The 24,392-nt window shown below is 41.1% G+C and overlaps 2 protein-coding genes across 9 annotated transcripts in view; one reads left to right on the top strand and one right to left on the bottom strand.

Moving 5' to 3' along the window:
* Positions 1-8,636, bottom strand: part of PRKCI (protein kinase C iota) — a 28,150-nt gene extending 19,514 nt beyond the window's left edge. Inside the window, exons 1-2 of one of the 2 annotated variants that reach the window (XM_062603400.1) lie at positions 8,016-8,636; positions 641-762 (exon numbers count right to left, since the gene is read on the bottom strand). In XM_062603400.1, coding sequence (XP_062459384.1) covers positions 641-762; positions 8,016-8,131 — 238 coding nt within the window. In that variant the 5' untranslated portion in view covers positions 8,132-8,636. Of the gene's footprint in view, positions 1-640; positions 763-8,015 lie in introns of those variants that run through there. The other variant, XM_062603401.1, reaches the window with a different exon arrangement.
* A 3,366-nt stretch (positions 8,637-12,002) lies between these two features.
* The window catches only part of PHC3 (polyhomeotic homolog 3), a 32,175-nt gene continuing 19,785 nt past the window's right edge, over positions 12,003-24,392 (top strand). For 2 of the 7 annotated variants that reach the window (XR_009961645.1, XM_062603000.1), the window contains exons 1-6: positions 12,003-12,794; positions 13,233-13,380; positions 14,140-14,298; positions 15,713-15,790; positions 17,364-17,522; positions 19,798-19,896. Coding sequence is in view for 6 of the 7 variants with exons in the window: in XM_062603000.1 (XP_062458984.1) it covers positions 12,667-12,794; positions 13,233-13,380; positions 14,140-14,298; positions 15,713-15,790; positions 17,364-17,522; positions 19,798-19,896 (771 nt within the window). In the remaining variant the exon portion in view is untranslated. Of the gene's footprint in view, positions 12,795-13,155; positions 13,381-14,139; positions 14,299-15,712; positions 15,791-17,363; positions 17,523-19,797; positions 19,897-24,392 lie in introns of those variants that run through there. The other 5 variants (XM_062602996.1, XM_062602995.1, XM_062602998.1 and 2 more) reach the window with 5 other exon arrangements.

Below are 24,392 nucleotides of genomic sequence, written 5' to 3'. Positions count from 1 at the left end.
TGAGGTAAACTCTTACATGGATAACTTTAATGCTGGAGATGACAAAAGTTCTCAGCCAAGACTGTTATTGCACTTCGATGAAAAGTTACTATGTATCATTTGGACAAGTAATTTCTCTTTTAATATTTTCAAAGAATTTTATTTATAGCTATGTGTTAACAGACTTTAGGTTGCTAAAGTAACAACTCATACACTCAAAATATAATGGTTTTGCTTACACGTACAATTTGGCTATATATTAAATTGTATCAATATTTTAGATAAATACTGTAATTTGCATAATTTAAGGTTAGTTTAGATCTTTTTCAGAGACTTAAGGGGAACCACAGTCATCTTCAGTAGTATAATCCTCTCATAATAAATCCTAACACTGAATTCACATTTTGATAGTCACTGAGGTTTTATTTGATTAAAACAGCATGCTATACACTAAGCAGTTTGAAGCCACAACCTTTTCATTAAGATATACTTACAGAGGCATTGGATAACCATTCTTTTTGGAGTCAGTTATACTGTTTCTAAAAAAATACACTTATGACATACATTTCGTAAGTTTATCTTACAAAGGTAGAGGGAAAGGAAAAGATCAAAGAGAGGAAGGCTAGATGGCTGAGTAACACATTGATCAGCATTGATTTACCTTCTTCATCGATCCATTTCATGGTGAAAAGCTGCTCATTGTCAAACGAGCACATGTCTCGAACTTCACTGCATAGTCCCTCAAATGATATGGAAGGTTCAAAATAGGTTATCATGATGTCCCTGAGAAAGAGAAAAATAAATCAGTGAACTTCTGTAATATGCAGCACTTGATCATCACCGATAACACTTGCCATGTACCACTAATATAAAACCCATCCCTGCTGCAGCCCCTAGAAAAATATTAGTCAAGCACATAAGTTCCCTTCCTACAGCAGTCAGGCTTCAGGTGGTTTTTATTACCAACTACTTGACACTGAATCCTCCAGGTATCTGCTTAAGAAAAAGTAAGATTTAAATGTTGAAATAGTTGAAGCGAGTTGCAGCAGATATTAACCACACACATAAATAAGATACATTACATACCAGTGGAAACAAGAATGAAATGCTAAAAAAATTGTGGAGGACCTGATTAGCACATAATAGCTGGGTTTGTGCTTTAACAGTTATTTTGTCATTAGCAAAATGCTGTTAAGAATGTACATGTGTTCAGCTACATTTTGATCATGTAGATGTCGTAAAAAAATTAATGAAAATCATTAAACAGGTTTCCTAGTGGACTGAGGGAATGTTCCAAATACTGAAAGTGCCTTTAGAAAAAGGAACCCACAATGCTTCACTACAGTGATGGGGAAGAGTTAAAAATCTACTACTTTACTGTTATGCAGAATAGGTATTTCTGTTATAATTAAGATTAAAAGCTGAATTAACCAGGTGTTTAAAATGTGTTAACATAAAATGCTGACCTATTGTCTTGGTATTTGCTTGGCCTTAAGGGGGAAACAGGTGACTCAGGGTTTCAGTCCTTCAAACAAAGGATTTCAGAGATACAGTGCAGAGGGAGGCAGAAGGCTGTTTACCACACTACTCTTCAAACATCTTTTATAAGCCAAATATGTGAGCTATGAGACTAATCTGCCCATAAAAAGCTCAGCTAGTTGGGTTTTGTTTCAGTTGGAGCCAGCCACCAGCACTATTTGGTAAGACATGGGAGGGGAAATACTGAAGCAACTGGCAAAGTTTCTATCTGGTCAAAATTGACATCAACATTCCTGCCAGGCTCAAGTACACATATACAGCAGGTTAAACACCTTCAAATCATCCTGTGTGTTGGGCAGACTGGTATCAAGGTGGTGACTTAACATGACATGCTGTGGTCACTGAACCTGAACCACTTTCAAGAGTGCAGAGAACACACATGATAAACATGCCTGCCTGAGGCTCCTTTAAGTTCAGCAGCATGAATAAAATAAACTAGCAATTTCTAAGCACTCAAGAAGAACAGCGAGCCTACTTCTGGATTTAAGAGCACAATCAGAGTTACTGTAGTTACAGGAAAGACTCCAGTAAGGAGGGCAGTGAAATGACCCCTCTTCAATAACCTAGTTAAGGCAGTCAAAAAGCTGCTAAGGTATTTGGTTAAGAAATTGCTCCTCTTTTCACACAAGAAAAAATGCAAAACAAACCAGTATTTGGATCCCAATATTTAGACACAGTACAGTACTTTGGGGCAAATTGGGCTTTGTTTGAAACACCTGACTGCAACCATCCCACAAGGCAAACTGTGTTGGCTCATAAAGCTTTCCCTTCACATGCTCTATCAAAATGCACAAACTGCAAACCCAATGCCAACATTTGTCTCTATGAACAGAGGTGGATTTAACAGTGTGTTACTGTTACCGACACACAGGCATCAACCAAAGAGAAACCCACGAGGCCCTATTAGGAGGCAAAGTCTTAACCTGTATTTCCTGTTTTTCAGGGACGGAAATGAGGCACTGCTTACTTAGTAGCTTCACTGATTTTGTGCTAAAGTTTACCATCCATTTATTTATATTTTAGTGCAGATATTTTCACTTTGGAATATTTTCTTAAACAAAAGTTAAGTTCTGAAGGGCACTGAGAAGTCAGAGTTAAGTATTTCGATTACTGCAGTTCATTTTGTGGTTGAACTAGTATATAATGAGAGAGGGTATGTTAAAATAAGTGGTGACTACATGACTTATTTATTGTCAGACAAGCAAAGAGAGTTAGGTGACAGAGCATAATCTCAAGAGACTGTCATCACTGATGCTCTAGCAAAAATCAAGATTAAAAAGTATATATATTAACAAAGTCTATTCATCAGGTTTTCAAACTTGATGATTCAAGTTCACTTAAAATAGATTTATTTGTACTTCAGTGAAGAAAAAGTCACAACATACCACATAGTGAGCAGCTCAGTATCTGTATCTATAAGGAGAAACTGAAAAAACCTCTTCCTACTTGTTGCTACTTTTAAGGAGCAAAATAGTTGCCCTTCGAGTGAAAGGAAAGTTCAGATATTTCAGAATTTAAGCAAGTTCCCTACATTACTACTCTAATACCTCTGACAGGACATGTATTAAATTACAGGACACAGGACAGTTATTAAACCCATTTGGAAGATGTTATCATCTCTGTCACACCAAATACTAATCAGGCTTTCGGGGATCTCCAGCTAATAGCAATATAAATATATGAATATGAACAAGGTTCCACAAGCAACATGTAGCACCCTTTTCCCAGAGATGTGAAGCCAGCTTTCCATAACACAGAAACTGAAAGATTACAGGTTTTCCTATGAGCTTTATTTTGCCATGTTAACTACACTGATGACACTGACATTTTCTACTGAGGCAGGTCTCACTTTCAGAGTAGTTCTGTTACCACACCTTTGCATAATATGGTGTTTTCCACTCTTCTTGCACCAGAAAAATACACCGATGATGTCTTCAATAGAAAAAAAAAAAAACAAAACAACAAAACTTCATTCATTCAAGCTAAGACATAGTCAAAACTCTACTGAGAAGAAATCTGGCATTTTAAACAAAAATTAGGAGGCCAAGTTAAAGAACAAAGGAAAGTTAGTGCAGACCATAGCCTGCTGCCTTGCATTAAAAAATACAAAATGCTTTCCTTCACTAAGACATGGACAAACATAATCTTGACAACAGCCCTTTCCTTCTTAGGAAGATAAGCTTATATGCTGCTTTTAATAAGCATGTTTGTTATAAAGCTGTTCTAAAGCATAATATCCTTATTTGTCTTCTCATGATACACATGAGGAATTAGAAGAAAACCTGATTAAAGCACACCCTTTGCATCACCACATCTGGATGTGGTTTTTAGAACTTGTTTTAGGACTATTATAATAGGTCTTAATCAGGGACTTCAGAGTAAGAAACATGCAAATAAACAAGAGAGCACTTGTCCTGAATTACTATCACTTAGCACGTTGTCGTTTATATCTTCCATGAATATTAATAAAGGATCATTTTATTCACACTAATGAAACGCCTGTGTGAATCCCTACCCTGCAAATCTAAAAAATTAGTAGAGGATAAATCACAGGAAGACTGAGAAAATACAAATGACAGATCTAAACACAAATGCTACAAAACAAGTTTTAAATATCTCTAGAAGACCATGAACCCCATCACTATCTTCCTGACCTTTCCCAAGATCAGTTTTCCTCATGCCTTTTCTTTAAGGGATCATCCAACAGTCATAATATCCCTTAAGAAAAAACAAAAACAAACAAAACCCAACCAGAACAAACAAAAAACCCAAACACCAATGCCAACAGTTAAATGCAATTCAGTATCTGCATCTCATTTTTCACTTCTGAGGTTAAACTTCTGAGAGAACAATCACCGTAAAAACAGATGCCTCAAACTGCCTGCATCCATAATCTATTTCTGGAAAAAGTTTATCACCAGAAAATCAAATCAGTATTGAAACATCAAGAAGGGGTGAAAACGTGTTCACAGGCTTAGACCAAAGCTTTCTCAAGCTGAACACTCTCTTATGGAGAACCGGATCCTCAACAAGCAATAGAAGACATTGAGCTGAAGAACTGATCAAAGCATAAAGGACGTGTGAACCCAAAAATTCTTAAGAAATTAATTTCCTGGAATTAAGTTTAACATGTATCATGAGGGAACTGTCAGAAGCATTCTTCATTTGAACCAAACAGAAAACCACTGGTAACCTGTGCCTTTAACTATATTAAAATTCTAACCTACATTACAGCCTACACAGAGTAGGCAAAGAGCAAAATCTACATTGGGCACTGAAAGCATGCAAGCTAGTAGTCCTAATCATGACAGAAAAACGGTTCTTCAAGTTTGTTGTTTGGTTTTGGCTTTCTTTTTTAAATCAACAGTGTTAATTCTACAGGATTCCTAGAGCACAAGCAGTGTATTACTCCTATCTGCTCTCTACTACTACAATGCAATCCTGTCTTAATGATATAATAGCTTCTTGTATTGAACTGACAACAAAGCATCAAGAAGAAATGAGATAAGACAAAAGGTAAACTTGGAATAATATCAGAAAGCTGAAATGTTTGTAATTATAGATGCCGTTCACCTTTGAAGCTGCTACACTTTGCTACTGTATCATCAAAAAGTAAGTAAACATCAGTGTAACAGTAAACCCGTAAGAACTCAGTGTATTACATACACTGCGCGGATTAGGGTAACTCTTTAAAACAGTTAATACTGTTTCCAGCATTTTAAACAACCAACCCTGTGAGAAAGGTAATAAGCATGGTTTACCCAAGAGAAGGAAATAGGCAAACTCAACCTAACACCTTAATTTCGAAGTCCCAAGAATTCCCCACCCCTTTACTGTCATCATCACTGCTCATTTTAGGAATTTTTTCCTTCCTGGTTTCACATATTTCATTAATTAAAGATAAAGAATTACCACTGTACAGCTGAATGAAACAAAGGCCTTTCAAAGTGTTCTTCATGAAAGCTTTTGTCTTGGCTGAGAAAAGCAATTAGGCTCTTGGCCAACCTAAGCCTGTTTTGGGGATTCAGGTTCAGCTCTTTGCTCTAAGTAAGTAAGCAGGCATCTCAGGCCCCAGGAGTATCCCGACTATCAGATTCCCACTGTTTCAAGAACAAATCTGTGCTTCCGAGTTACTGAGTTTTTATTCTTTAACCAGAAACTCCTTCTGGAAGATGAAAAGCCCTTCCTGTCAAGATTTCCACAATAACTTCTACAACCTTCTTAAACACTTCTATTAAAATGAAATTAAGAGAGATTAACATTTCCTGATTAACACTATTTCCCATTAAATCCTCTCTCCAGCTCTAATCTTGAGACACTTTATTTCACAAAAGGGGAAAATACTGCCTTTGATAATCAACATTTAGAGTCTCAGTCTCCAAGTTGCCACAGTGTAAGTGTAGAAGTGTTTTGCTTTGATACCCACTTCTTGTTAGCTCTAGTCCCAGAAGGTGGCATGACACCTTCCATTGTAAGGAAGCAGAGGGAATAATTTATTTAGCTCTCGAAACAAATCATGACTAAGGCATTCAGCTTGTTAGTTTGTTGGTATTTGCAATGGTTAACCAACACCCTATGTGACTCAGTATCATTATTAAAAGTAAACTTGATAATTGCATTAACAGATAAAAAGTCAATAGATAAGACTCAAAAGAAACATTCCTCTCTGTGAAATTATTACCTCATATTTAAAATGTCATGAGCCAGCATTCCTGTCCAATGTAGCAGTTTTCCTCCTCACTCCCACAACCCTGAGCTGCTTTCTCTGTTCTTGCACCACAGCCTCCCTGTGCTAAAGAATTCATGTGATTGCATGCAGAAATGATCAAGATTAAAACTGACCCAGCAGAAGATAAATAAATGGTTTTAACCCAGAACAGCTCCCACTTTAAGTTCACTGCTGGACCAAATGAAAAATTCTGCCAGCCAATAGCCAGGGGTATCTCCACATCCTTAAGAAATGGTGGATTAAAGGAACTGTAAAACAAAGAGTTTAGAATTTCATGTACTATGACTTGGACAGTGTTTCACTCATCTTTTAAAGCCACAGACTGTGCCAGTCTCTACAGAACTTTTAGAGATTTCTGACAAGAAAAGCCCCAAAGTAGACACAAGACAAAAATCAAACACTCAGCATGATTTCTGTACTTCTCTTAAAATTACAGAGGTAGAGATAAGAGAAATAATAAAATAAATAGTGTAAATGCAATAAACCATTTCTTGTACTTTACACAGATAACTGGAAGGAAGCTGTCCAGAGGATCATGTGTTCGCTCTTAATCCAAAAACACAACCTACATTTTTTTCTGCTTAGATCACCTTCTCTCAAACTTAATGAGCCACCACCAACCCTTGCACTCAAGACTTTTAAAGTTAGGTCCTATAACTGTTACTATTTAATAGGGGGTTGTGATGCCAAACCAGATGCTTCTCCTGCCTTATATATAGTTGTTGGAGAATCAGACCAGCAAAATTCAGATTTGCATTGTGCAGACCTCTAGTACGCTGGGTTTTGTTTGGCTTGGGTTTATTTATTTGGTTTGGTTTTGGGTGGTTTTTTTTTTTGTTTGGTGTTGTGTTGGGGTTTTTTTTGTTTGTTGTTTTTTTTTACGCTGGAAGCATAACTAACAGTAGATTCGTATTAAATTACCATTCACAGACTCCCTCAGAAGTCACTCAATCCCAGAGAAACAGCCTAAAAACTGATGAAATAGGTTTTCAACCAAACACCCTCTTCCTCTAGAGCTGAATATCAATTAAAGCACAGGGACCAGGACCAAAGCTGAACCCTGAACATATTTTCTCAAGTAGGAATTTTGGCATGTGTTCTGCAATGAGGTGTTATGAACGAATATGTAGTCATTACTGACAAGAGGTAAAAAACTAGAACCCTGGGGTGCGTGAAAGCGGGGTGAGCAGGGCAGCAGAGGCCCCTCTGGTACATCCATCCTCACTTACCAGCAAGGCCACCACGACAGGAGAGGGGCTGTGCCGGCGCTCAGGCCCCCCAGCCCCCGCTGACACCCAAAACCCCAGGAGAGGCTCCTCCAAACAAATCCTCCAGATCACCCAGGTTCAGAGCAGCACTGGAAGTCATTTTAACGCGCTCTTTAGTATCAAGAGGCGTTTTTCCCTCTTCCTTCTTTCCCCTACGAGTAAGTGCATGTCCAGGACTCGAAATGTTAAAATTACAGTAAGTGCACCGAAAAACTCCTTTTTAAGACCTCTCATTCGAGGAGCCACCCACTGACGGAAATCTGCGGGCAGCCGTGCCTGGCTTCAGCCACCGCCGGGGAGCCGGAGACGTTCTCGACCCACCAAACCCCGCACAGAGAAGAGTCGCCTTCAGACCCACAGCCAAGCACCCGCCGCTCCCGAGGTACCGGGCAGGACAGCGCCGGCCCCACCGCACCGCTCCGCCCCGGCCGGCCGCCGCCTAACTGCCCGGGCCCCACCTCCTGTTCCCACCGCCTCCGGAGCTCCGCGCCCTCACTCACCCCTTGTAGTACGCTTTCACCCGGACCTGGTGGGCGCTGTCCCCGCCGAGGCCGCCCCCTCCGCCGCCCGGAGCTGACATGGTGCTGTTGCCGCTGCTGTCCCGCTGCGTCGGCATCCCCCACCCCGCGGCAAGCTGCACCGCCGGGGCGGCGGACGAGAAGACTGCTGGGGGAGCGGTAGGCGGCTGTGCGACCCCCGCCGCTCCCCGCCACCTCCTCACAGCGCCACGCCGGGCGGGACCACGGGGTGGGGAGCACCAGAGAAAGGGCAGGGGGTGAGCGCGGAGCCGTGCGGGACGGTGCAGGAGGGGAGTACAGGTCTTTCCCCGGCGGGAGGGAGGAGCCACCGCCCGCGGCCGGTCAGCAGCTCCGCCGTCCGGGAGGGCGGGCGCTACGCCTCCTGTATACTCCCCCCGCACACGCGCTCTACGTGGACTCTTCCCCGTGGGACTCTGCGCACACCTGTGGAGCGGAACGCTCCACGCCGAAGTGGACAGGGGGAGGCGGCGGCCCAGAGACAGCAGGTATTGCCGTAGCGAAGCTGCCGGAGCGGGCCGCTCCCTGCCAGGCGAGCCAAAAGCAACTCGGAGGCCCCTCTTCACCTTTCCCCTAGCCCGGAACAGGGGCATACACCACTGCTCCTCAACATACACACTTGGTACAGCCCGCCGCGAGGCATGCTGGGGCTGGTGGGCGGCTGCCTGGCGTTGGCGCCGGCGCGGCGGGAGGGCTGTAGGGAGTGGCGTCGGCGGTGCTTTCGTACTGGGTTGTTGATGAGGCACCTTGCTGAGGTACGGGGGTGGGTCTCTTGCGGCAGTGGCTCGTTTTGCAGGGATTCACACAGCCGGAGCGACACTTGGAGAAGGAACGAGGGTGGAAAACTCGTCCCTTTTCCGGGGTACCGAGAGGACTGACTCTGCTCTAAGGCTTGGAGATTCAGCAACGACCACAGCGGCACTCTGTGGAAAGCGGCCACTCTGAGCAGTGGAAGCGCAGCCGCGGACCAGACTCTCCACTTGAGTAGTGGCATAGAACCAAACCCATCACTATTGCCTGAGCACAAAGGAAACCAAACCTGGACACATTAACTGTGCCTTTTGTCCTGTGACTCATGTACAAGTTTTATCACTACCCACCCGGTCTGACAGCTGAAAAAGTCAGGATTTTAGCAAAAAAACACTGCAGAAGTGGCCAACACGGAGCTGATGGCAGCAGGCCCCTCAGCAGCTGTAGCAATGTGTTTTTCACTACCTCTATCGACTGAAGTACCTGTAAGAATTCTAAAGAATTCATTCAGTGTGCCCTGCCCACAAGATAGTACATTCAGTTCTGTGAAGCTTTAATAACCTATATCAAATGGCTAAGGTATTAAGTCAGTAACACGAAGGATGCTTTTTAACTGGGGGGTATATGTTTGTGTCTATGTGTGAAAAGGTGTGGTAAACAAAGGTGCTCTATTAAAACTGTTACTTATCAGCCACTTTATCATTGCAAGTAGTGTTTCCTTCCAGCCTAGCCTATTAATATACCAGCAGCTTCTTTGATAACACGTACTGCCCAATGTCTCCTGCATGGACAGATACATCTAGGTAATTAAGTAATCCTAATACATAGGGAACCCTCGTTATAGCAAAAACTAATTTACTCTTTTTTTTTTTTCCCACTACCCTTGCCATGCTCCAGTCAGCATGGCATCTGTATATAACACCTCAGAGTTCAGCTTTATGCAATACCTGCACTTCCCAAACCGCACACCTCACTGTGGTAAGGTCCCTCCTCGCTGCCCGGCCGCGAACCCCCGGCCCGGCTGTTGTCCGCCCAGACCCCCACGCAGCAGCTCACGAACGACACCGCGCTTCAGCGACAATATGGCAGAGGAGGCCGTCACGTGCGCAGCGCCGATGGCACCCAGTGCGCCTGCGCGGCACCTCCCCGGAGGGAGGTGAGAAGATGGCGGAAGCGGAGTGAGCGCCTTGTCCGAGGCGAGTCTCCCGGCGGGACGCGCGGAGGAGGGGGAGCGGCAGCGGCAGGCCCCGGCCAGGCCGCGGCGGGGCGCGTAGGCGGAGACCCGCGTCCTGACAGCGCCCCGCCGCGGGCCGGCCCCGCGTGGGGAGTGGGCGCCGCCCCTCCCGCCCACCTTTTTCCCGCTCCCGATGGCAGCTACCAGCTTGTGGGTCTGCTGGGGGTGGTGGTCCTGGGATTGAGCGCGGTAGTCGGGCCGGAAGAGGCCGCGGCCCCCAGTGCGATAGGTTTAGGGGTTGGGTCAGCCCGGTGGGCCCGGGCTGCGACCCGAGGCCTTGCCGCTCCCCAAGGAGCAGCCCCGGGACTCCCTCTGTGGCCCTGGTTGTCGGGCTCGAACAGCCCCCCGCGGGGTTGCGCCGTGCCGGTTCGCGGGCAGGTTGCACCGCACAGCGTGGGTTGTATTACCACAGAGCATAGTTACAAATTTCCTGGTTTTGTTTTTTTAGCGACCCCAAGGTTTGGGCAAGGTTGGCTTATATACTCGAGCCGGAGTTAAGGGAAAGCAAGGGTTTATTTTGCCTTCAGTCATATGCAGAAATGCTCATAGGGGTTAGGCTTAGAGGACATCTGAGTTTATTTTCTGTGATGTGTACCCCTGAGAGTTGTAAGGAGAGATCATGAATGGAGAGAGTAAGAATCGGCTCTATATGTTAAAAACAAAGCTATTTTCAAATACCAGTTAAGGTAGCCATATGTAAGTGGTGTTTGTTGTTACCATGATGTTTACCAAAACTCAAACCTCCTAAAACATGAGTGGTGACATTTGTATTCACTGTGAGGTAGTTTAACATTATTGCTATAGAATAGCAGGTTTGGGTTGGTTGGTTTGTTTGTTTTACTTCAGGCATTTGCTTTGACCAAAAAAAACATAAAGTGGACAAAAAATCTCAGTGTTTACATTATGCAGTGTAACTTGAAATTATGTGATGTCTCATACTGTTACCGCTTGAATAAATGCTTATTTTCAATATAGTTTTCTGTTATGCTTTGTATTTTGGGCTTGCTTAAAATCCATAGTGGCTATTTAGTCAGTTTTCTAAAATTTGTTTTGCATTACAGAGGTTCTTTTGAGTTAAAGTTGCTCACAGGCAACATGACTGTGAGGAATTCATATGTTTAACAAAGTTAATTTTACTGTAAGGTAGGAGTTTTTCCTGTTTGATAGTTGAGTACTTGATGAGCAGTGTCATAAGATTATTTTCAGTTTTATCTGAGGGTTTTTTTTATAACTGGATTGGTCTCTGCATATAGTGTTGTAAAGTAAATGAAAGAGACACCATAAAGGCAGTCTGATTTTAAGTCTGTAATGGCTTTTGTGCATTCTGTCATAAAACAGCCATCTGCTAAACTGTAATGGATTCTTGGTTGCCTTGCTAAAGATAATCACTTTTAATGTATTTCCTTTTCTCCCTTAAACATTCCACTTCTCACTGAAAGAAAGAAGAGGTTTCTACCAAGTGTTATTTGTTGGAACACTTTGCTGTTGCTTCAGCCGGAAGAGGGCACGCTATTTGTGCGTGATGGTGCTGTGCTGTGTTTGTGTTGCAGTAGGACTAAGGGCTGCATGTAAGCGTCTCTTAAGTGTGAGGTTAGAGGAGGATGAGAGATGCACCTCAGGGCCAGGCCGCGCTGAACCAAGTTTCCTGTTCTCCATTGTACATCCATTTCAGGAGGAACTTGGACAACTGTTTTTGAAAATGAGGCACTTCCAGATAAAGGATTAACAGCTCTCATGGATTGAACTGATGGAATACCTTAGGAGTGTGGGATACACTGCACATCTCACTAATAATACATCTAAAACATGGCTGAGAATGAAGAAAATAAAACATCTAATGTTGTTTTCTTAGGCTGATTTAACTGGTTGCATAACTCTCTGCTAAAACTAGCTAGACAATTTGTAGGTGCAAGTATTTTTATTTGCTTTTAGTGTTCTGTGGAGGGGGATGGGACTTTTTTTTTCATTAAACGTTACGCAAAATTAATGAAAAGTGGTTTCAGAAGGGATGCTGGCTTTATTGCAGTTGAAGTGTTTAACCCCTGAGTGTTAACTTGTGCTCTAATGTAGGTAGACAAATGGCAACGATAACACACAACAGATCTGAATTTTTAACAACAAAGCCATATTTTTTCCTTCAGTGTTAATAGTAGGGAATATCTGCTTTTAAAGCATGCTTTATTGCCATGAATGTTCTTTGACAGCAAAATGTAGAAGTATACAATACAATGGTAGGCGTGAGGTCCTTAGGTAACCGTCTATCAAAGTTTAGTTATTCCAAGTACTCAGGAGCTACAGCATCATGTGCAGTTATTTCTCTACTTGCAAAGCAGTTGTGTTTTGAGAGATGAAGCTAGGAGCCTGGCAGCATTGCATTCTACTTTCAGCTGTGTGAGTTGAAACTTGTAGTTATGTTCCTGTTTGCTTCAGCATCCTGTGTTAAACACTTGGTAATGCTGCATTTTTACTAGTGCGTTGCAGCTCTTTCTGAGTATTTTTCTGAGCCCTTCTTTGTTGTAAGAAGGAAACTTATTTTCTCCCCTCATTTTTTTAAACATCCTTTTAAAAGCAGTAAACAGCAACTATACTATTAATTGTTAATCATAACACTAAAACTGAAAAAGAAACTAAATGCTCCTCAGTATATTAAGATATGTGATTCTTTTCAGTTTTAAAGATGATATTTTGTCAGAGAGATTGTATTCTGCAGCAGAGGGAAGTATAGTGCTGGGGAGGAATCACCAGAGATGCTTGAATAGGTAGTTGTTTCTTTGGTACCTGCTGTATTTTGTGAGGTATTGATGTAAAAAGTAAAAACATTTTTCCTTGCATCCTTTCCATCTTTTTCCATGTCACCAGTGACTTTTGCCAAGAACGTGGTTTTTCCCATGTACAGAATGATTGGCCAGCAGTCTCAGTGCTGTGGAGAGAAGGGATGTGGCAGTACTCCTGTGTAGCTTGCTAGAAATCACAGAATAATCTTGCATGTATTCATAAATTGGTCACCTCTTGCTACTTTTGATGGATCTTAGAAGATTTTCCTTTTCCTTTTCCTTTTCCTTTTCCTTTTCCTTTTCCTTTTCCTTTTCCTTTTCCTTTTCCTTTTCCTTTTCCTTTTCCTTTTTTTTTTCTTTTTAAAATCTGTGTGTGCTGTGCTGGCTTCTGTTTGTGAACCACTTTTATTTCAATTCTGCCAGGCTAGACGAACACTGCACAGCTATGGAGAATGAACCAAACACCACAACATGTTCTGCATCTACAACTACTATCACTACCACCTCCACTTCCCGAACACAGCTACCACAGATATCTGTCTACAGCGGCTCTGACAGGCATGCTGTCCAGGTACTGAGCTGTGAAATACTCTTTCCTATCCTGTATAGTGCTCTCAAATACAGTCATTGCATGATACTTTACACAAGATTAACTTTCCATTGCTAATTACTGTCATCTTTCTCAGTATGTGGCTGATTTTCAGAAGGTGTTTCCTACCAAAGGGTACTTAAGAATAGTGCAGGGTACAGGCCTGCCTCCCAAATAAGGGAGAGGAGAAATGCTGAGCTGGAAAGTTTGAGGTTTTTTGCCAATCCCTAAGGGTATAGTTTATAGACATAAACCTATACAAAATCACACAAAATAAAGCTGGCAGTTTGGCCAGCACTGACTACAGAGATCTAGAGGTATCTCTTGTGTTACAGCTGCTTTGGATCCAGCCCGATCTTGCTGTTCTTTAAATTGGGTCTTCTCAAATTCTCTATGGTCTGTTCTGTTGCGTTTGATGATTAAGTCTCACACGCTATCCTGATCTTTCAAAAAGTAGAATGTTACATAGGATTTGTTGACAGGAACCTAAGAGGCTTGGGTGTTGTGTCATGAATGATGCTGTATTGTCAACTGATTGGCAGGCTTTTCTTGAAAATATGAATATATTTATGTTGACTGTATTCTGTGACGTGGTTGAGCACAGTGATGGAGCAAGATCAGTATTACGTGATTGGTATGAAAAGGATTTATTTGGTTTTATTTCCCTGTTAAACTTCCACATCATCTCAGTGTGGTGTATACTTTGTAATTGTAATTAATTAACCTACTGATTCATCACAGGTTATTCAGCAGGCCTTGCATCGTCCTCCTAGCTCAGCTGCTCAGTACCTCCAGCAGATGTACGCAGCCCAACAGCAGCATCTAATGCTGCAGACTGCTGCTTTGCAGCAGCAGCATTTAAGCAGTACCCAATTCCAGAGTCTGGCAACTGTACCACAGGTGAGAGTGAAGATTGCTGGAAAAGAATGGTGTACTACTTTCTAGAGTAGGACTGTAATTTTAGAGCATTGTCAAACATAACAGCTTAAGTGCCTGAGCTTAATGCCTCACAATAAGTCACTGTTATATTTTAATGACTTTGTTATTTTAAATTGTATCTTCCTCCAAACTATTTGGAAGATTTTGTCTAGTGTTATACATGCTCCAGTAGGCTACCATTCCACGCTTCATTGCATACATTATGATGCATCATGTAAATCATAAAACAGTAGTAAATATTAAGAATAGAACACTTCAATCTTCATCCCATTATTTCCTCTAAAAGTTGATGGGGAAAGCAACGAGTAGCAATGTATCTTAGTGAAAGCAAATAAAAATAATGAACATCTGGTATCTTAGTATGTTTTGCCACATATCTGGCTGCATTATAGCTATAGCAAAATTCCATTTTAACTCTGCGTGTGGAAGCGTAGGAAGAAAATGACATTTCATTTCTGAAGCACAGCTTTTAACATTAGTGAACACTGGAGGAGAAACCCGTTTTGAAAATTCAGGGAGTGGAAAAGTTCCCTTTGATCTCAGTTGACCTCGGATTGAGAATACTGTTTTGCAGAGATAGGTGGTTGTTAATGATTTTACAATGGAAATGCTAAAACAAAGTTAAAGACTTCAGGGATAAAGCAGTTTGTTGCTAGAACTGGCGCTGACTTGTCTGTGCTCCTGGCTTTTTTTTCTGACTTTAGCATTAAATCATTGTCATATATTTATTTGTGTTTTGTTTTTTTTTTGTGGAGGATTTATGTTTGCCTCTACAGTTGCAAAGGCAGAGCAAAGCAAATCAGGATGGGGAAGGCTAAGAAATTTTGATATGCAGTCTGTTAATACATAATCTGAATCACTGTCCAGGTATTCATCTGAAGGGCTGGAATATTGTACTGTTATAGACAATAGATATGCATACATAAGTTATCATTCTAGAATATAAGGGTATTCTTTACAGCATTTATAATTTTTGATTTATTTTTAGATCACTCAATAACAAAAAATTAATGACAGCTTTTAATGGTCACATTTTAAGTTCTGAGCACCATAGGTAGCTAGCTGATCAGTTAGCTCCGTCATTAACGGGTTGATAGACTTTACCTCTGATGGGTTTTGTTCAAGTCTTGATCTGCAAGATTCTGAGTGCCTGGAATTGGGTAGGAATTCAAGGCATTTACCACCTTGCAGATAGCATTTTGTAGTGCAGAGTGAGCTTTGCTGTAAACTAATTCTGCTGAGTAAAGCATTTTTACTGTTAACTCAGAGAAAAGGTAACGGTAGAGAGGGATGTTTCTGATGGTTTATGCAATGATATGAACATCGCTTAAACACTTTTTGATTTCAGTATTTGACACCTATTCTTGCTATTTAGGCAAGCCTGTCAGGTGGGAGGCAATGTACTTCCCCCACTGGGAATGTCACTCAGCAGTCAAGCATGTCGCAGACCTCGGTACGTAACTGAACAAAGCCCTCCATCCATTCTCAAACCCTCTTGGTTATTATTTACCTACTTGGAAAAAGACAAAAGATTTTAGTATTTAAATTGGTATGGTTAAAATTAGTATTGCAGAAACAGTAAATAGAAGTATGATAACTGTAGTAGGTGATGGCTGTGCTTCCAGCATTCGCCAGTAATCCTGACATGTGGTGTCAGCCATCACCACTGGCCACTGTTGGAGGCTTCCCCGGTTCCAGACCTGTCTTGGTACTCCGAGGGACAGCTGCCTTCTCGACATGCACCAGCAACTGTTAGGCCACTGCAGGAGTCAGTGACTCCCTGAGCTTTCATTTCTTGCATGATTTCTTACTGTATTTTCACATTAGTTTCGTTATTCAGGGCACTGTCATTAAGTGTGTATCAGCAATTAAAGAGCCCCAGATCTAAAGAATCTAAGTCAATGCTCACAAATGTATAGCAGACTAATTAAATATTTATAGCATTCATTCTTTTATTGATTATCATCTTGTTATCATGCATCTTCTATGCACTTTCAATTATTTTATCCATATTCTAGGCATGTGCTCAGGTTTCAGTTATTAGCAGCTCTGTGTTCAGTTCATGCTGTATTTCTTTAAGCGGCATCTTCAGACATGTAATTTGCAGTTTATGTGCGGTTTTACAGTTGTCTTGAGTAGGACTTTGTTAGTCCTACGGACATCCTGCTTATTAATCATTCCCTCAAGCTGTTCATGACTTCAATGCATAGTTTCAGTGACTTAACTGTATATTTTTTTAAGCTCTCATAGCATTGCTTTGGCTTACAGCTGTTAGAAGTAAAATCATTCATTCGTTAAATTTAAGAAGGAAAATATTTAAAGATGACTGATGTTAAACTAACAGAATAATTGGGCTGGGATTTTTCGAGGAAATCTTTTGAGTAAGTGATGAAAAAGAGCTGGGCACTTAACTCTGTTAGACCGGTTAGGGGAAAAAAAAAAGTGGAAAAAGACCCCACCAAACCAAAACCACAATAGCTTTTGTTTGAGTAAGTGCTATAAAGAGCAATTGCTGAGAAGAATTTAATATAAAATTGTAGAAAGTTTTAGTCTCCAGTCATTTTTTAATGTGCATATGTAGAATGAGGAATCAAAGTCTGTGTATGGTGGCACTAGGAAGTGTCCTCATCAGGTTGCATAAGAAGCATAATAGAAGATACCAGTGCAGTCAATTAATATTAACATTTAAAGATGCTTAAATATTAAAATTCAGGTATTTTTTGAAAAATTATGCAAGCTCATGCTACATATTCTGCAAACATGTATTTCAATTTTCAGACTTCAAAATATCGTTTATACTCAACTGCTTATTATTTACTGCAAAACATTTGCTTGCAGTTTAAGATTTAAAATGTACAACCTTGACAGAATCCAGTATTTGTGATGATTAGCTCAATATGTTTTTTTTGGTACCTCTACAGTTCAGCGATTTCAGCTGCCCCTGCCATTTTTGTCAAAGGCTTTCTGGCTTTAGACCCTAGGATGAATGAATTTCCATGACAGAAGCAATATTTTTGTTTCCTTAGATTAACCTCTCCACCTCTCCTACACCTGCACAGATAATAAGCCGTTCACAGACCTCCAACACCACCAGCAGCAGTATTACCCAACAGACTATGTTGCTGGGGAGCACCTCTCCAACCCTGAGTGCAAGCCAGGCTCAAATGTATCTACGAGCTCAAATGGTAAGTTTTGATTACAATTACAGCCAAGCTATGACAAAGCTTGGCTTTGGTCCCTCCCTTTGGTCTCCATGCACATGCCACCCCCCTTAACATTTTCAGGTTTTGTTTCCATAAATTATTTATAAATACTTTTCTTTAGTTTCAGGTAGCATTGAGAATTTAGTTTCCAATCTCTGAATACGTATCTCCTGAAACATTGTAGACACCAGAAGTAAAAAGATTGCTGTAGCTTAGTTCTCTGGTGAAATTTGCTCATGTGTTTTTAGCCTGGCTGTACCACAATTATTAAATTGATCATATGTGGGGAAAAACAGAGCACCTGTTTTTTCTGGCTGTGTAGAAGGGCATACTGGAGCCTGTCTATGTTTGAGGTAAATTGTTTCCCAAGACACTGGTAACATTCAGAATTCTGGCTCTTGATTAAAATATTCTTATCTTTAACTAAGATTGTACTTTGCGTTACTGTCCTCAGAGTTCAGGTTAGATACATAGCTTTCATTCTCTTCAGATTGTCATGAAACTCATCAGATTGTTGCAGTTTCCTGTCAATATAGGCAAAAAAAAAAAAAGCTGTTTGTTGGAGTTTTATGTGGCTTGGGGGGGGAGGGGGTATTTGCATTTGGGGGGGGGGGTTGGTTGGTTTTTAGTTTTGTTGTTTTTTTTTTTATTTAATGCTCGCTCTAGTTTCATGTGAATTGAACTCTACAATCTGTGTGGGAATTCATAGAAATTGGTGAAGTTGTACATGAATGCTCAGGTACCAATCAGTACTTCATAAAGACCAAAGACTATTATGGCTTGTGTGAGTTGATGACCAGAGCGCTCTAGTGTTTGGTTTAACTACATAAAATAGGAAGAATTGTTGTTACACTACGCTGAGATTCAGAGCCAGATGTCTGTGACTGCAGTGATATATAAAACTAGGTTCAGGCATGAGTTCTTGCAGGAGTTGTACCAAAGAAGCATGTTTGGGAAAATAAATCCTTTGTTCTTTTTCTGGTATTTTTCTTAAAGATGTGCAGCAATGCTGTTATGCTAAGATGAGGGTTTTTTTTCTTTGGCTATTGTTTTCCTACATGTTTATTGGAAAAGTAGTATAACTTGAAGGCTGGGATTTAAAGATCAAATCCTTTCCATTTGCCAGGGAAAGGATTTCTTGAGTCTGTGGATTGAAAGCAAAGCTAGATGCTGAATGGACCTAGTACTTTTTAACAGAACAGGAACTACGTATTCATTTCATGTCCCTGTCTTTCAATATGTGTTAACAACTTAGTAGCTGAAGCAATATGAGGATGCCATTGCTGGGTTTTGTAGTAGCAGTCACTCTCAGTGACATGGATTATTGATACAGTTTTCCTGTTCATTTACACTAAATTTTCATCCAGACTCTCAATGTCAAATCCCATGTGTATTTGAATAACTGCTTTATACCCCGATTTCAAGAGCGAAACTTACCGTATTAGTTTCTGTTTAGAATGCTATTGCTAGCCTTGATAGTTCAAACATCATACTTGTCTTTCAGTGTTTCTGGCTAACATAATGAAAGTTTTTTATTTCATCACCAAGATCTTTTTATAAAAAAGTCAACTCATATCTCTAGCTAGCTGATGATACCAGCTTCATCACCACATCCATTTAGTTCCAGACAAAAACCTTCATGTTTTTTAATTAGCTGCTCCTTGCAGTTGAGATCTCTTTAAAAATGTGGAAGACTAACTAACGGTCTCTCTTCAAAGCTTTCTGTAAAACTTGTCTTTGCTGTATTGCCTATAAAGAAATTAATGATAGCTGGGCATGCTGGTATTCTGAAGTTGGTAATTTCAGATTGGTTTTATGATACCTATGCTCAATATAAAACTAAATTAGCATAGTTAAAATCCATATAAAAACTCTACTTGTTAAACAACATTTTGACAGATTGGAAGATATAAATTCTCTTTCTTTAATATAGCAGATATTGGGCTGCTCTATTTGTTTCACTCATTTGTAATATTGGAGGGAAAGCCCTCTTTAAAATGCTTGTATAAAAGATGATGGGTGTATGTGTATATGAAAGATTTTTCTCAATATGTAGAATGAATATGTTAAACTACTATTTTTATTCACTTAAACAACCATCAGTTGTTCTTTGTGTAAGTTAATCTACAAGTAAAATGCAAATCTTGCAAGCTGTACATCACTACATGTAAATTATGTGTATCTCTTTCAAATACTGTGTTTCTTTCACATATTTTGAAAGTTTTAGTCCCTTACAGATTTTTTTCTTGCTTAACAGCTTATTTTTACTCCTGCGACCACTGTGGCTGCTGTCCAATCTGACATTCCTGTTGTCTCATCGTCTTCCTCCTCTTCCTCTCAGTCTGCAGCTACTCAGGTAAGTTTGTGTAAATTTATTAAAAGTATGTCCAGTAAAGTGCACCAAAACTGAAAAGCAGAGAAACATTGCACTTAAGTTTACTTGCTTGTAAGAACTACTCATGGTTACGGGTTATATATAACTTCAGTGTCTGCTCTTTGCCATCATCATGTATTTAGAGGTGATTACGTATATATGTAAAATTTGGAACCTGTATATGACATTTTAGGTCTTTGTAATTAGTACTCATCTTTATTACTTTGAATAACTTCATGTTATCAGCTGAACTTGTCCACGTTTTCACTACTCACTGTTTTTCTTTATAATTTGGAAAAAATACACATTGTACGCATCGCTACTGAATGTATTAGTCAGTCTTCTGGTGGTGAACATCTGTCTAGCAAATTTATGCTTTCATGAGAGAGCTTCTTGTCTATCTTAGCAGTTTCTTTAAAAGCCTTTGATTAACTGACCTTGCTAGAAACCTTTTAGAAATCCAAGTAAATTACACCCATTGAATATTCTCTGACCTTATGCTGACCCCTTTGGAAGATTCTGATGGATTTAAAGACCTTGAAGATGGGTTACTTCTGAGATAACGGTAAATCATTGAAGCTTGTCTTCCCTTTGCTTTTACAGTAGGAAGGTGAGATGGGCAGAGCTTGCTGGAATCCAGCTGTCTATTTATGCAGGATGTTGCTGAGCAAGCTCACAATGTTAAAGTTCATCAGTTGAACTTTCATTGAAAAGACAGACTGCTTCTTCAATCATAGAGTTATCCTCATTATCCTTTATCACAGCTGCCTTTCTTCCTCCCTCCAGATTTTGCAGATAAAGTTTGAAAGTTTGGACAGGTCACTGGATGCGCTAGCAGCTTTTCTTGCATTTGTATCGTTGTCTTTTGCGTTCAATGTAGAGACATCAATAAAGCTTATCACTTTACAGTCTTGTATGTACCACAGGGTTTTAGAGGTCAGCTGTGCAGTCTGCTGAGACGTTATTGCAGAGGAAAGTGGAGACTATAGAGTCAGATGGCCTGCTGTGGTGACCCTGGCAGACATAAGCCTTTTGTGTCCTTTGTCGATGTTCCGTACTGCTTTATTGCCAGATGTTGTTAACCTTGGTTGTCTGGTAGTTTCTATAGCAGCAATGACATTGCAAAGATCCAGTTTCATCTGGAGTAAGTGATGCAGTGGAAAAGCTTTAACAGTGGTACACTTTATTTTCCTTACCTTGTTATAAATATGTCCTTGGTGTTTCAGCTGGGTTTAAAGAAATGTTTTTGTTCCCTGTATAAGCAAACCTGAGCAAGTAGGCAATGCCAGTTAATAAGAAAAAAATGTACTGAGTTATAGACACCTGGTCTAGTGGAAGGAACCCCACATGGCAGGGGGTTGGAACTAGATGATCTCTAAAGTCCCTTCCAACCCAAACCATTCTGTGATTCTATATACATAGATGTGTATATTACACTTAGCCAAGATGTTTGTCAAGGTACAGTGTAGTGATCTCACAGTATCATCTTCCATATAGAAATTCCAGAGAAATGCTAAGATCATCAGTGATTATCAGGGTCTTAATGGCATGTCTAACATGGCCTGTTAGGTGAACTGACACTTCTCCCCTACTTAATTTTCCTTCCTTTTGCTTTCATATTTTCTTATGTGTCCCCTTATGTATGACCTGGGCATCTCAAGTTACCTTATCTGTTAAGGTGTACTGAAGGTTGATTTGTACTCACAGATAGGCTTGCAGTAAATGCTTTCTGAATTCCAGTAAAGTAACCCACCTTTGTCATCAGATCAGGATTTGAAAGCATCCTGTGTTAAGACACTGAACAGTGAGAAATAAAATTATAGAATCATAGAATAGTTAAGGTTGGAAAGGACCTTAAGATTATCTAGTTCCAACCCCCCTGCCATGGGCAGGGACACCTCACACTAAACCATGTCACCCAAGGCCTCGTCCAACCTGGTCTTGAACACTGCCAGGGATGGAGCATTCACAACCTCCCTGGGCAACCCATTCCAGTGCCTCACCACCCTAACAGGAAAGAATTTCCTCCTTATATCCAATCTAAAATTCCCCTGTTTTAAGTTTTAACCTGTTACCCCTTGTCCTGTCACTACAGTCCCTAATGAAGAGTCCCTCCCCAGCATCCGTATAGGCCCCCTTTAGATACTGGAAGGCTGCTATGAGATCTCCACGCAGCCTTCTCTTCTCCAGGCTGAACAGCCCCAGCTTCCTCAGCCTGTCTTCATACAGGAGGTGCTCCAGTCCCCTGATCATCCTTGTGGCCCTTCTCTGGACTTGTTCCAACAGTTCCATGTCCTTTTTATGTTGAGGACACCAAAACTGCGCACAATACTCCAGGTGGGGTCTCACAAGAGCAGAGTAGAGGGGCAGGATCATGTCCTTCGACCTGCTGGTCACGCTCCTTTTAATGCAGCCCAGGATACGGTTGGCTTTCTGGGCTGCAAGCGCACACTGCAGCTGGCTCAAGTTCATTTTCTCACTGACCAACACCCCCAAGTCCTTCTCCGCAGGGCTGCTCTGAATCTCTTCTCTGCCCAACCTGTAGTTGTGCCTGGGATTGCTCCGACCCGGGTGTAGGACCTTGCACTTGGCATGGTTAAACTTCATGAGGCTGGCATCAGCCCACCTCACAAGCATGTCAGGGTCCCTCTGGATGGCATTCCTTCCCTCCAGCATATCAACCGAACCACACAGCTTGGTGTCATCGGCAAACTTGCTGAATGCACTCAATCCCACTGTCCATGTCAGCGACGAAGATGTTAAACAAGACCGGTCCCAACACCGATCCCTGAGGGACACCACTCGTTACTGGTCTCCAGCTGGACATTGAGCCATTGACCACAACTCTTTGTGTGCTGCCATCCAGCCAGTTCTTTATCCACCGAGTGGTCCATCCATCAAATTGATGTCGCTCCAATTTAGAGACAAGGATGTCATGTGGGACAGTGTCAAACGCTTTGCACAAGTCCAGGTAGATGACATCAACTGTTCTACCTCTGTCCATGAGTTCTGTAGCCCCATCATAGGAGGCCACCAGATTGGTCAGGCAGGATTTCCCCTTAGTGAAGCCATGCTGGCTGTCACCGAGCACCTTGTTGATTTTCATGTGCCTTAGCATGCCTTCCAGGATAATCTGCTCCAAGATTTTGCCAGGCATGGAGGTGAGACTGACTGGTCTGTAATTCCCTGGGTCATCCATTTTACCCTTCTTGAAAATGGGGGTTATATTTCCCTTTTTCCAGTCGTCAGGAACTTCACTTGACTGCCATGATTTTTCAAATATGATGGACAGTGGCTCAGCAGCTTCATTTGCCAGCTCCTTCAGGGCCTGCAGATGGATTTCATCAGGTCCCATGGACTTGTGCATGTTCAGATTTTTAAGATGGTCTTGAACCAGATCCTCTCCTACAGTGGGCGCAAGGTCTTCATTCTCACAGTCCCTGCATCTGCCTTCCAAGACTTGGTCGGAGCCTTTGCCAGTGAAAACTGAGGCAAAGAAGTCATTCAGAACCTCAGCCTTCTCCAAATCCTGTGTAGCCAGTTCTCCCGAGAGCTTCCTGAGGGGGCCTATGTTCTCCCTAATCTGTTTTTTATTTGCTATGTACCTGTAGAATCCCTTCCTGTTATCCTTAATACCCCTAGCCAAGTTTAATTCTAACTGGGCCTTAGCTTTCCTAACCTGGTCCCTAGCTTCCCAGACAACATCCCTGTACTCCTCCCCTGCCACGTGTCCTTGATAATGTAAACTAGCTGTTCATTGTACATGTACTGACTATTGAATGAGAGAGGGATCGTGTAATAGTGGATGGTGATAGTAAATAGTCCTCTTTTTCATGTCAAGTATGATGTAAATTAGTGTTACAAGGGTAGTCTTTATCGTGGAAAATAAAATTCTTGCTCAGCATGTGGGATTGGAAAGCTCAGATCATTATGTACAGAATCTGGCTGTGATAAAACAGATATTGGTGAAAATAACTACTGACTGATTTACACTTCAGAAGGCAATCCTTTTGTACCTTCTTATCATGACACATGAAACATTAATATCACTGTAGAAATAAAGGGCTCAGGTTTGTTAGGACATGATAACATACAGCAGATACTGGTCCCATTGACTACTGACTACCTAAGAGTCTGGTTTATGTTAGTCTCTGGAAGCATAATTAGACCACTGCACATCTGCAGCATCTGTATAAAAGCAGAATTGCATTTGCTTAAGGTGCTTTTTGTCTTTCACCTTGAAGGCACAATAAAAGAGGAAAAAATGCAAGTTTTAAGTCAAATTAATGTAACAAACAATCTCAACTTCTTTTAAAAGTTCAAAAAGAAAAGATAATGTCTGTATTTATCACTGAAGTTATTTATGATCTCCGTTCTTTAAATTTTATGGCTTAAAAGATACTTTGATACACATATTTTTAAATTCTCATGTATTTTAATCACATCGGATGCAGAGCATTACATAACGGTGATGGGGG

This window comes from Pezoporus occidentalis, unplaced genomic scaffold (assembly GCF_034315485.1).
Source record: "Pezoporus occidentalis ecotype Australia unplaced genomic scaffold, CSIRO_AGI_Poc_V1 ctg8, whole genome shotgun sequence".
Lineage (NCBI taxonomy): Eukaryota > Metazoa > Chordata > Aves > Psittaciformes > Psittacidae > Pezoporus > Pezoporus occidentalis.
Note: the sequence above shows the minus strand (reverse complement) of the source record. Positions and strands in the feature narration are given on the sequence as shown.